Source organism: Coturnix japonica, chromosome 18, assembly GCF_001577835.2.
Source record: "Coturnix japonica isolate 7356 chromosome 18, Coturnix japonica 2.1, whole genome shotgun sequence".
Classification (NCBI taxonomy): domain Eukaryota; kingdom Metazoa; phylum Chordata; class Aves; order Galliformes; family Phasianidae; genus Coturnix; species Coturnix japonica.
This window is the reverse complement of record NC_029533.1, coordinates 6,379,034-6,390,990: the sequence shown is the minus strand read 5'-3', so window position 1 is coordinate 6,390,990 and position 11,957 is coordinate 6,379,034. Positions and strand designations below refer to the sequence as shown.

General features: G+C 52.4%; 1 protein-coding gene and 1 long non-coding RNA gene across 3 annotated transcripts; one reads left to right on the top strand and one right to left on the bottom strand.

Annotated features, from left to right (window-relative positions):
* Window positions 1–741: 741 nt before the first annotated feature.
* FAM20A (FAM20A golgi associated secretory pathway pseudokinase) lies at window positions 742–9,774 on the bottom strand. 2 transcript variants are annotated; one of them, XM_032448230.1, is made up of 11 exons: window positions 9,348–9,774; window positions 6,203–6,387; window positions 5,923–5,991; window positions 5,566–5,644; window positions 5,082–5,174; window positions 4,551–4,666; window positions 4,176–4,356; window positions 3,947–4,056; window positions 3,759–3,840; window positions 3,623–3,682; window positions 742–1,306 (listed from the first exon to the last, which is right to left on the bottom strand). In XM_032448230.1, the coding sequence occupies exons 1-11, from the start codon at window positions 9,686–9,688 to the stop codon at window positions 1,042–1,044; spliced, it is 1,581 nt and encodes a 526-aa protein (XP_032304121.1). In that variant the 5' UTR covers window positions 9,689–9,774; the 3' UTR covers window positions 742–1,041. The 2 variants fall into 2 exon arrangements, with proteins under 2 accessions (XP_032304121.1, XP_015735491.1); XM_015880005.2 differs by having other exon boundaries at window positions 5,923–5,973; window positions 9,348–9,773.
* Window positions 9,775–9,925: 151 nt separating this feature from the next.
* On the top strand, window positions 9,926–10,954 carry LOC107321966. The gene is made up of 2 exons (XR_004309210.1): window positions 9,926–10,204; window positions 10,616–10,954. It is a non-coding gene; the product is annotated as an uncharacterized LOC107321966 (long non-coding RNA).
* The last annotated feature ends 1,003 nt before the right edge of the window (window positions 10,955–11,957 follow it).

The following is an 11,957-nucleotide window of genomic DNA, read 5'->3' as shown; positions in this document are numbered from 1 at the left end:
TAACTGAAAGGTTAGTTTAGAATGAACTTCTAGTAGACTGATTGTTTTGTTTTGTTTTTTTCTTTAAGGATGATAAATGATCAACAAAGTTCTCAACGACTTTCCCCAGGCTGCCAAGAAACTCAGTGTAATCATTCCTGAACAGTTGAGGCAAAAAGCTATTAAGGAGCTGCAGTAATCAAACCATGCTTAAGCCTTGTCCTTGGGAGGCAAGTTGAAAGATCTCTAACTCCTTCTCTACTCTTTTTTGGTCTTCAGTTCCTATTGCTTCTCCTCAAAATACACAGAGATAAGGGGAGGAGGAGGAGGAGCCATTTCTTTTTTCCAGTGAATGCTGATAACCTGAGTGACTTTGAAGCAAGAAGATGATGCAAGGTGGAGCCCCCCCCCCCACCTCAGTGAAATATTATGACCAAAAGCGGGTGGCTTCTGGGATTGTAAATGCAGTCCTGTTATAACCCAGACTGGTTCTTCCACCCCCAAGGCAGATTACAATAGAAATGATCTTACTGCCCTGCAAGGCAGTGGGCTTTTATGCAGCGTGCACAGATTGCAGTTGCCTGGGCTGGTTGTTTTCTGTTGCAGAGACCCAGGGCAGGGGTCTTGTCTGCTGGTGGGTGCTGTGCAGGACTGCTCCAGTCTGACCACATTAACCAATGTGTCACCTTGTCTAAGAGTAAGGTTGCTCCTTTCTCACATGCACGGTCTTGGTTACAGAACGCAGATTTAAAAAGAGGAGAATATTCGTGGCATCTCTTTATTCAAGCCTTATCCTTGGATCTAGCTTGTGTCCATCATAGCAAGACCAAACTCTTGTGCAGGCTGTGTGTCCTTGTCACTCACAAGGCTTGCTCAGCCATACCACACCGAGCCTGGCAGCTTTGCTCTTAGCCTGGGAGCCCACCATGATCCCTGAAGATCTTCCAAAGAGTTTCCCCTCTCCATCTCATGGGCACTTGTAGACAGAAATGATCAACTGTTCACATCTGTCCTTGGTCTCACAGGGGTCTTCCCTGCCTCTGAGCAGGAGCTGAAGGCTGTTTATGTGCTCAGCTTCACTCTGTCAGATGCGGGAGCCTCTGGCTGCCTGGTGTCATTGGCCACCACTTTGGCTTCTCCATGTGTGTCTATGCACTTCCTCACGGCTTTCAGGATGAGCTGTAACCGTCGGTCCAAGGCCAGGAGATGGGGCTCTGTGAGGACAGGTGCCAGGGGGTCCTGCAGGAGGGATTCCCTCATCACAGCACTCAGCTGGTACTCGGGCTCAGCCAGCAGCTGCAGGCGCAGCAACGTTGTCCTCTTTATTCTGGGAGAGAAAGAAATCAGACATCACAATGCTGACATTTCACAGCACCTCAGCAAGGGGCAGTTGTCGGAGCCTTCAGCTGAAGATACAGCTCCAGGTAACTGACAACAATATTTGGAACAAAAAGCTTTTAGTGGAGTAAATGGAAATCTCCGCAGAAACCTCTTGTTCTTATTTTTCAGGCTACGGAACGCTCATACAGCAGATTTTTGTCTTCAGAGAGAAAAGAATGTTAGAAATCCTTAGCAATGAACATTCTTCCTCTGAGTCAGATGTGACCCAGTTCTCCACATGATTGCAGGGCAGTGCCACGGTACCAGAAATGACATTAATGGGGCAGAGAGAGATAAAACGAAGTGGTGCATCTTAGCTAGTGATGAATGAGGAAAAGTCTCTCTAAGCTGAGCAATAAGAGAGTATTTCCCAGAGCTGATCTGACATTGTGCCTGAAGAGGCACCGAGGATGAAGTATTTCCCTTTGACAGAAGGTAGGGTGAAAAGCTATAATCTTGGCATGCTTTGGGGAATGACACTGAGTATTCTAACATGATTTGTTTAATCCTCTGCGGAAGTACTTTGATTTCAGAGTCTCTATTACTGCCTTTTAAATTTTGGAAAGGTGGTAGATTGAGTTTGTGGAACCAATTAGCCAGAATCAGAATTTCCATGTGGAGAAAGGTATGGTCAGAAACACCTCAGCCAGGACAACAGTCAGTAAGAGCAGTGGGGCTCTGGCTGCAATGGGAAATGCCATTCAAGTTGCAAGCTGCACTTGCATAGAGTGGAGCTGCGAGGTAACTAAGGAGCTGCTGCACTAAACAGCAGCTGTGTTTGCTCTGCTGTGAGCAGTGGTGCTTGGAGGTGGGGAACTGGAGTCAGATCCTATGGGGAACAGCTCGTTCAGTGCTTAATGGTTGTGTAAGGAACTGGCAGAACATGGGCAGGAGCATGAGGTGGAAATCCTGCCCCCAGCTCTGTCCCTCTTGTATGGCAATCATAATGCCTGACTGAGAGATGTGGTGGGAAGGGGTGGCAGTTGGGCTTGATAACGTTTAAGATTTTTTCAGGCCTTAATGATTCTATGATTTGTTGAAGGTTTGACCCAGAGCCTTTGAGGACATTGTGAGCCCAGGAGATACATGTGCTGGATGAACTGCAGAGGTTGTTTTTGGGCTTATCAGAAGCAGTAAAGCAGGAAGAGGAAAGAAGCAATCTTCACTAAATGAGGCACAGGCTTGAACAGGAGCTGTGAAAGGTGGGTCAAAACAGCAGGCTGAAGCTCGGAGGATTCCAAGCCTTTCTGGATGCTCTCCAGCTCCGAATGGATGGGCTACTGTAGGAAATGAGCCTTTGGGTGGCTCTATAGTGAGTACAAGCTGTTTTTGAGTTACAGTTCTTGCCCATAGCTGGCTCATTAAAGGTGTGACTTACAGCTTATACTACCTAAATTAAGAACAGCCTCTGGGAAGTGGATCTGGGGGAGCAGGAAGGATGTGACCTGCAGATAGTGCTGCTAGGTCAAAGAGTTAATGCGAACTGCACAAAACAGGAGGAGACACTGTGAGCTGCAATTATAAATGGAAAGTCTCACTCGGTGCAAACAGCAGTTCTTAAAATTAGATCTGGTAATACAAATATATGGACAGAGTGCAATTAGCACCCCAAGGCTTACACAGAGCAGGTACAGCAAGGAAATAGGTTAGGGATCTCCTAAAGAGAAACCACAGGGAGGAGCAGCCTTTCTTCCCCCCGTCTCTTTAATTTAACTTTCAGCTGTTGATTTATGTGGATTAATAAAGGGGTGGCCAAGATAGGATTCAAACGGTAAAACTGATGAGCTTCTCCTTGATGCCATGAGAAGAAACCTGATTAATTATCAGAGCTGGTGGATGGAGGTTTCTTGTTAGCACATGTAGACAAGTGGGGCTGGCAGCACCTCGTGTTGATGGGTTGGGAAATGCAAGGGGATGTTTCTGGGCCAACAGAAGAGTCAGTGAAAGCCTTTCTGTGCATGGGACTGGTGCTTTGGTGGGCATTCAAGCATCTGGTCCTTACCTGCTGCTGAGCCAGGGAGCTGTTTGTGGGGATTTGGGAAACTCACCTGGGCATTAGGGTTATTTAGGGGGTTCTCATGGGAAAGGGTCCATTGGAATAGTAACTATGAAGTGCCATAAAAGCTGAACTCTTGCTTTGGAGATAACTGGTGGTTTCCATGCTGTGCTGTTTGGTTGGGTTCCCAGGTGGATTCCAGCAGCCAGCACTGCTGGTCCAGGGGGAACTGATGTGTTTGGGAAGGAAAACAAAGCTGACACTTACACACAGCACTGGGAGAGTGGGGCCAGGATGGAGATTTCATCGTGAGAATGCCGCCCGAATCTGGGGTAAGGAGAGAGCACAAAGTGTTACAACCTGCCCATGGCCTCCCCACATCCCCTTGGGCTCCCAGCCTCACCCCCTGGCATTGTCCAGGTGTAGGAGGAAGCCATCGTCTCCAAACTTAGTGAACATCTCATAGTGGTGGCGGTCCATGTTTCCTGGTAAAGGAGGAACAGAGCAGCGGTTTCTCTTGCAAGTACCTGAGTAATTTTCAGACCTATCCCGTGTTTTCTTTCCCATCAACATAAAATGCTTTAATTGTACCTATTAGGAAGTCAAATATGGCCATGTCGACGATGTTAAGCAGACGGTTGCCACTGCTGTAGGGGTAGATCTCCCTCACAGTGTCACAGTAGAGAGGATTCACTTCCCACCTGCAGGACACCAGGGGAGGGGGGCACACAGTCCCCTCACAGTCTGTATCCCACTTGTTCTCCTTCCCACACCCTCCCTGTAAGGCATATATATGAAGCAGCAGCATTTACCCACTTACTCCTCTTTTTCATCAAATGAGTAGGAGCGGATCCATGGGTTTGGGATGGAGAGCCGCGGTGCCAAGTTGAGGGATGGCAGGAAGGCAGACAGGGACCCTTCCAGGAGGTGGGGGTTCCCACACACTGCGTACTCTGTCTTGCACATGTATGGGCACTTGGCAAAGAAGCACACATTGCTGGCTGGAGGAGAACAGAGAGAACTGGAGAAAGAAGTTATGGGGCGGTGGAGCTTGGACTGACCCCTGCCTCACCACGCAACGGGCACTGTAACGCATCTAAGCACATAATGAATGTGAGCTGCCAAATCACGGAGGGATGCAGAGTCAATGGATAGACTCAGTCCCATTCCTGCACAGCCCATGATCTTTTCCTACCTGGCGAGACAAAGAAGACACTCTGCAGGACTTCATTCCTGGTGACCTCCAGGATCTCCTTGGTGATGTTGATCAGCCTCCCAACAGTGGGGGGCACCCGTCGGAAATCCAGGATCCTGCCCAAGGAAAGCAGCTCAATGACACACAGTGGGACCTGACTGCATAGGGTGGCAGATGCTGTCTGTGCCCTTCCTGGTGGCAAAATATTTGCCTTCTTGATGGCTGCACCCAAACGGTTATGAAGCTGGGATTGCTGGAAAAGGCTCCTGGGTTAATTGCTCATGAGCTGTGAGCTTGAAACTGTGTCTCTCCAAAACAAACTAGATACCCAGAGCTCAGCTGGGTCAATGCCCAAGATGGGACCCAGTGCCTGCAGCAAAGCTACAACCTGTGCATCACTGCCCAGCCTGCATGGAGCAAAGCAAAGTGAGTAGTGGGCTCCCAGTGAGAATTTTCCCCACCATGGTGCTGCTGAGCAGTTGCTGACCCATAGCCAGCCCAATGTGGGGCTGAGCACAGCTCCTATTGTACCTGTCCAGGTGGAAGGCTGCGATCTCAGCATTGTGCCTCTGGAAGTCCACAAAGTAGAAGAAGTCCTCGGGTGTCTCCTCTTCACGTTTCTGCCTGGAAGAGATCAGTGCTGGGTTGTGCACCTGGCAGACCCAGGGAGAGACAAAACCAAAGCAGTGCTGAGGATGTTGGACCCCTGAGATGGCAGAAGTATGTAGGAGAAAAGTGCCCTGAGGTCTTTCACTCCCTACGTCATATACAGAGAAAGAGCCTTCCAATGTCAATAAGAGGTGTGGGAACGCTGATGTTTGCGTGTTACTGGGGAGGGAGCAGGCAGCCAGTAATAATTAAAGGTAACTTTAATAATTCAAGGTGGCTTTGCTAAGCAAATGACAAGAGATGCAATGTGACGTTCCCCTCCTTGCCCGAGGATGCCAGCAGCTCTCACTGCAGAGAGCTCTAGTGCTCCCAGCTGCTCACTGTGGGCAGTGGGGCTTTGTCTTACCTCATGGGCTTGAACATGGCTTTGCCAAAGTCCTGGAACCTGAGTACCAGCTTCAGGTGCACACCGCTGGGCTTCACAACTGGGGGGAAAAGGGATGTTAGGTGACTGCGTGCCACAGATCTGCACCTCCAGGCACCGTGCACATCTACCAAAGTCCATTTGTTTGGTCCCTTTGGGGGACTTCTTCCTCCACTCATTGGCACATCAGTGTCTTGGAATCCCCATCCCATCCTCTGCAGGGCTGTGGGGTTTATCCCTGAGCAAAGTGTGGGGCTGGAAGCTCGAGGGGGACCCAGTGCCACCCTCCCCATTTGTGTGAAGCAAAGTTGGCACAGAGTCCCACGGGGATGCACTCACTCTGGCTGCAGTCACAGGCTCCCAGCAGAGCTTTCTCATCCTGGCTGTAGTCTGCAAGAGCAGGAGAAGCTGTGAGGAAGCGGCCATGCAGGGCTCAGTATCAGACTATGTAAAAAGCCAGACGCCCTTCTGAATATAAGCTCCATTTATACGCTAAAGACACAGGAAGGGCCACAGCCCAGCTCTTCTCCCATCTCCAGCTAACACAATGACAATCATGCACCACAAAACCCATAGAGAAGCCAGCGCAAGGCTCAGAGTCCCGCACTGCAATGCTCACCAGCACTGATGGTGGCAAAGTCGTGCATGTCCTGCAGCAGTCTGCTGACAGCAGGGCTGGAACGGGGGTAGAGTCCATCCCGGCTGATGCCCAGGTGGAACTGCAGCCAGCTGGATTCAGGACGCAGCGGGAGCAGCACGGCTGCAGCTGTAAGGTTGAGCTCCTGCCTGTAGAGCTTGTGTCTCCTGGAAGGGAATGGGCACGGAGTGATGGTGATGGGTGCACGATAGAAACCTTCAGTGCTGGGAGTGGGCTGCTGTGTTATGGGATGGGTACAAAAAGCTTTTGCTGTGCCGGAGACTTTTACCAAATCCAGAGGTTCCAGGCAGCACAACTGCTGGAGCCCCAAGTTGTTCCATGTCCTCTACAGCCTTTGTTCAGGGCAGTGGGATGCAGGGGGGCAACCTGGTACTGCACTGCCCTGGAACTGGTAAAACTGGGTTGAATCTGTCCCGTGCTGGCAGGTGGAGCTGTGACAGACCAGAGGTTTGTCACCATGAGCCATTTTCCCTCTGATAGGACCCAAGCTTTGCTGAGCTGCCATCAAAAGGTCATTTATCCCCTGGCTGACAGCATTGGTTTCTCATTAACAGCGGCAGAGCCGTGCGTGGCATCCGCGCTCACGCTAAAGGGAAAACTGAGTTCAGTTTGCATTGAAAGTGCCAAGATACCTCCGTGAAGGCAAACAGGAGCTGGGGCCGATAGCGAGTGGTTCATTAACCAGCAGGGCCCTGGGGTGCACCATCCCTACCCCGGGCAGTGGGGTCTGTAGGGCTCCCATCCCTTCTCCATGGTGCACATGGATAGTGCGGTCAGTCCATTCCGAGAGACACATTTCAGGGATATTTGGGGATAAATGTGGGAGATGCCACCAGTCCCACAAATGCAGACGGGGACGGTGAAGCCCCCAGTGCGTGTCAGCAGAATGACGCAGGAATTTTCCCGAGGGAAGCTGCCCACATATTTTACCATATTTGCTCTCCCACTTCCCATACACGCAGCCTGTCCCCCCCCCTCCCGCCCCAGATGGTGTATTACTGATGGGGAAAAAAATGCAGCCTTTGTGCAAGGGGAGGCAGCGGGCACAGGGGCTGGGGGCCAGCGGCCCTACAAGCCTGCAACCCCCAAACGCTGCTCCCTCTGGCATGCCTGAAATATTTCCCTTTAAGAACAGCCCTCTGCAAAAGACATAATGTAAAAAGCAGGTCTGTGTATAACTTGCTATCAAACAGCCTCGGGGTTGCCCAGGCTTTGCTCAGTGCTGGGCTGCAGGAGGCACCAGACACTGAGTGTCAATGTCACCAGGCTGAGTGCCTGGCACTGAGCAGGTCACAGAGTTTGGGGTATGGAATTGGTTTTTTTGTGGATAAAAACAAGTTCTGGGTTGGTTTGTTTTTATTCTTCCTGCGTTTCCATCAGTGACTCCTGCCATCAGATTCCCCTAACCAAAGCACTAGGAATGGGAATGAGAAGGCAGAGCTCCGTGTGCAGGTAAAACACACAGTGCCCTGTTCTCCTCACCACCCATATCCAAAACATGCCACATCCCAGGGCCAGGATGTGAGAGAGAGGGCAGAGCCCCAGACCAATTTGTTTCCACCTGCCTGCAGAAACTGTGCTGTGCTTTAGGTGCAGGGCTGAGCTGCAGATGGGTGCTGCACTGACAGCCCCACTGTTCACACCTCACATTGGATGCCCATAGGGTTGGCTCTGACCCTGTTGTACCCTGTAGGATGTGTCACACCTTAGGGAGAGCTGGGAATGTGTGTGCAGCCCTTACCTACACCGTGCTCTGCTAAACCTATAGGCAGGGAAAGCCAGGGCTGCCCAGCCCTGCACAGACCCCACTGCCAGCCCAGAAATGTCCCCATGCCTGGAGGATATAAGCTGAGTGCTGCTGTCACTGAATGACCTCGAGGCACAGATCACCCTGATGGGCACCAAAAACACTATGATGGGCTCCTTCCTAACCCACATTCGATTTGCATTGCCAACAAGAGGAGAGGATGGGTGTGAAGTTGCAAGGGCTTGGCTGGAAATCACAGTGGTGCACTTGGCACACGTGCTACATGGTGACGTGTAAGATGGTGCACTATGGAGCTAATCCTGGTCTCATCCCACCTCCCCATAGTGCTTTTCCTTGGGAAGCATCCACCCGGCATCCCAAGCCCTCTCTCCTCGCCTCATATTTCCCAGCCCTGTGCTCATCCTTGCTCTGTGTCCCACCCTGCTGACATGCAGCCAATGCACAGCTCAGCCTCACCCTGTGCATCCCCAGGGCAGGGAGAGGAAGAAGAAGCTGGTGGGGTCTAAACCATACTCAGGTCATGGTCCCTCCCCTCCTCCACAGTGCCATGCAGGACACTGGAAACAGCAAAACTTTTCCTGCTGGTGGGTACAAGGAGATGGCTCTGGGGTACAGCACCCAAGGGCTGACACCATTCTGTCCCCATGCTGCTGATGCAGAGTGAATAAGACACTTATCCCTGCTATGCACAGCTAGAAGGGGCTCAACTGAGGCCATCCCTGCACCCTTCCCCTCATCACCTCGCCCATCAGAGACCACAGGAAGCCCCCTCCCAGCAGAGCCCCCCCACACACCCTGTGGGGTGCTGCAGAAAAGGGCAATGGGGAAGACAGCAGAGAGCCAGGAGGTGGACACAAGTGGGCCACTAAAGGGGTTGTGTGCACAGGTTGGGGTGTCTGGGCAAGGGATATGGGGGGGGATGTCCATAGGAGGGTGCTCTGGGTACCCAGAGATTGGAACGTGGGGATGTGCGCCTGGTGATGGGGTGCCCAGGGATGGGGTACCAGGGGTGTGTGCCTGGAGATGGGTACCCACGGGTAGGGGCTGGGTTTGGGTGTCTGGAGATCGGAACCCAGGAATGGGGTGCTCATGGATGGGGTGCTGGGTTTGGGATGCCTGGGTATGGGGCGGTCAGAGATTGGAATCCAATTGGGGATGATGAGATTGGTACCCCAACAGGAGATGGGGTACCAGGGACAGATACCTGGAGAGAGATGCCCGAAGGTGGCTACCTGTGGATAGGTGCAGAGGGATGAAATACCCGGGGATGGGATGCTGGCTTTGGGTTACCCAGGGATGGATGCCCAGGGATCGGTGCCGTATCGCGGTGGGACGCACCTGTTCCATCGGGCCGCCTTCCGCCGGTAGTAACGCAGAGCTTCGCGGGCGCCCAGCAGCGGTTCGGCGGGGCCCGGCGGGGCGGCGGCGCGGTACAGCGGGTGGGCGAAGAGACGCCGCAGCGGGGAGGAGGAGGAGGAGGAGGAGGAAGAGGAGGAGGCGGCGAATGCGGGGGGCGGCGGCGCGGCGGAGGGAGCGGAGCGGCGGCGGCACGGGCAGCTCGGTGCGCTCGGAGCCAGCTCCCTCCGCACCCGCGGCCAGAGGTGGAAGTAGAGGTCGGCGGCCAGCAGCGTTCCGAGCAGCAGCAGCACAACCGGCCGGTCCCGGCGGGGCCCCGGCATGGCCCCTGTTTGCCGGGTGGTGACAGCTCCGGGTGCGGACGGTCCGCACCTCCCTCCCTCCCTCCCGTCGTCGCCACCGCCGCCTCCCGGGGCAGAACGCGCGGGGGAGCTCGAGTGGAGGAGCCGGGAGTGCGGGCACCTCGGGGCGGGGAGCGGGCAGGGCGATGGGGGCCGGACTGGGGCAGCGCGGAGGGACCGGGGCGTGGAGAGGGAGGGGAACGCTGGGGGTTTGGGGAGGACGGGGGTCCTGGGATGAAGGAGGGTCCCGGGATGAAGGAAGGTCCCGGGATGAAGGAGGGTCCCGGGATGAAGGAAGGTCCCGGTGCGCTGCCCCCACCCGTCCCGGTCCCTCCGAAAGTCTCGCTGTCCCCACGCAACTGCTGATCACGTTCCCCTGCGTTTCCTTTCGGTCTCCTGATCGTCGGAAGATGGGAACCGGTTCATATTGTCGCTACGAATTGCGCCTGCAAAATGACTCCGCTCCGTCTTTTGATATTTGAGGACTTTGGGTTTTGGGTATGAGGGTCTCGATGTTATAATAGCAGATGTTACGTGTTTGGGGGCAAAACTGGAGCAGTCACTGCAGGGGGATTCGTTCCCAGTGGTGCTGTACTGCTGGGTAAGCAGAGCTGCCATCCTCAGCCCTTCCCGGACCGGATGGTTTGGTGCTTTCCCAATAATCCCAACCATAAGCAATGGTTTGTGGCTAACAATAGTTTTGTTTTGTTTTTTTTTTTTTTCATTTTTATTTCCTTTTTTTTCTCTTTTAAAGATGAGATTCTCCAACTGAACTGAACAAAATCAGCGCTCCAATGAGCCAGGCTGTCCCAAATTGAAACACTGTGATCCTTCCCAAAGCTTTAATGACTGCCAGCTCTGAGCACATCACGGTTCTCCTCACTGCTGAATGTGTCTGTGCTTTCCCAGGTGGCTGTGGCTGCATCCAGGCACTGTGATGTTCCTAAAACGAACCTGCAGAGATGCTTGGATAGGACACGGACAACTAGAGAGGAACCAAATTACCCTTTGGAATTGCATCCAGTTAATCGCCTCGTTTACTATTTTCAGACTGAACTTCCCCCAGCCAGTCACAATGGAGGGATATTCAGGCATAGATGATGTCCCCAAACATACCATTAAAGCTCGAAATAAACGTGCAGTGACATCCCGAGCTCAGGACTTCCTTTGTGCTTCGGCTGGTAACCAGCAGCTTGTTTTCAAAGTCATTTGAATAAACAAAAGTTTTTCCTTTTATTTTTCTTCCGACACTGGGAAATGTGTGTAATTTGGGTTCTCTTACTCATTTCTGATATAAAAATGATCTTCTGTAGAGCTGTTTCCTGCTTGCCAATAGGTAATGCCTCTGTCTGCTGCTCTTTCTTCCTTCTCTGCTTGAAATGCTCCAGGAACAACCCAGTTCAGCCCCTCTGGTTGTGTTTGTATAGGGGAAAAAAGAGATGGAACTGCTCTTTTCTTGCTGACCCATTAATTACTAGGATTAAACACCAAGGCAGCCACACAGCATTCAAAGGAAAATAGAAATACAAAATAGAAGAGCCAAGTATTTGGCTTTTCCTTATGGAAATGTATCCGGGCACATCGGGGTGCAGCAATGCCAGCAGTGTGATAGAGCTCCATTCTGTTCCTGGCTCCAAATTGTGTCCATAAGGCTGATGAGGATCGCTGGGAAAGGCTCATCCCTGTGTGGGTTGGAGGGGCTGCTGAGTAACATGGGGTGCTCAGGGCCAGGTGGTGGGGGAGCTCTGCCTCGTGCTCTGCCTGGGCTTGTAATGAACAGCACAGTTCTGGGGCTAAGTGTTTAAATGAAGAACATGTTTTTGTTAGCTAACAATGCAGAGAAAAGCCCTGGGGGGCCCAGTTGGACAATTAATGCCTCTTCACTTGCATCTTTGGAGGGAGGATGGCTTTTCACTCCAGGGATTTTGCTACAAAAATGTAATTATGTCATATAAAAGGAGGTGTTTAGAGATGTGCAAAGTGGAAACCAAGCCTGGAGTCTCCTTTGCTCTGTCCCTGCAGAGGGGACCACGTTGGGTTGTTTCTCTTGGCTGTGCTGGCTCAGGCTGGAGAGCAGTGCTGACCTCTGAAGCAATTCAGGGCTTTTGGCTGCCTGGACGCTGGCTCAGCTTGCACTGAACTGACGAGATCTGGCTTCCCAGATAGGAAAAACAAAACAATCTCTTGCAGGGCTGAGCTTGCTGGCCGATGTCACCCTTGCCAAGGAGGAAGAGAAGAGTGCGTCTGTGCT

Excerpts from the sequence above, each read along its gene's own strand:
- FAM20A (XM_032448230.1), bottom strand. The coding sequence starts at position 9,688 with ATGCCGGGGCCCCGCCGGGACCGGCCGGTTGTGCTGCTGCTGCTCGGA. Across the intron at positions 5,992-6,202 it reads CTTTGCCACCATCAGTGCTG|CTTCTCCTGCTCTTGCAGAC; the intron begins GTGAGCATTGCA and ends GCTTCCTCACAG. Across the intron at positions 4,057-4,175 it reads TCATTTGATGAAAAAGAGGA|GTGGGAAGTGAATCCTCTCT; the intron begins GTAAGTGGGTAA and ends GGTGTCCTGCAG.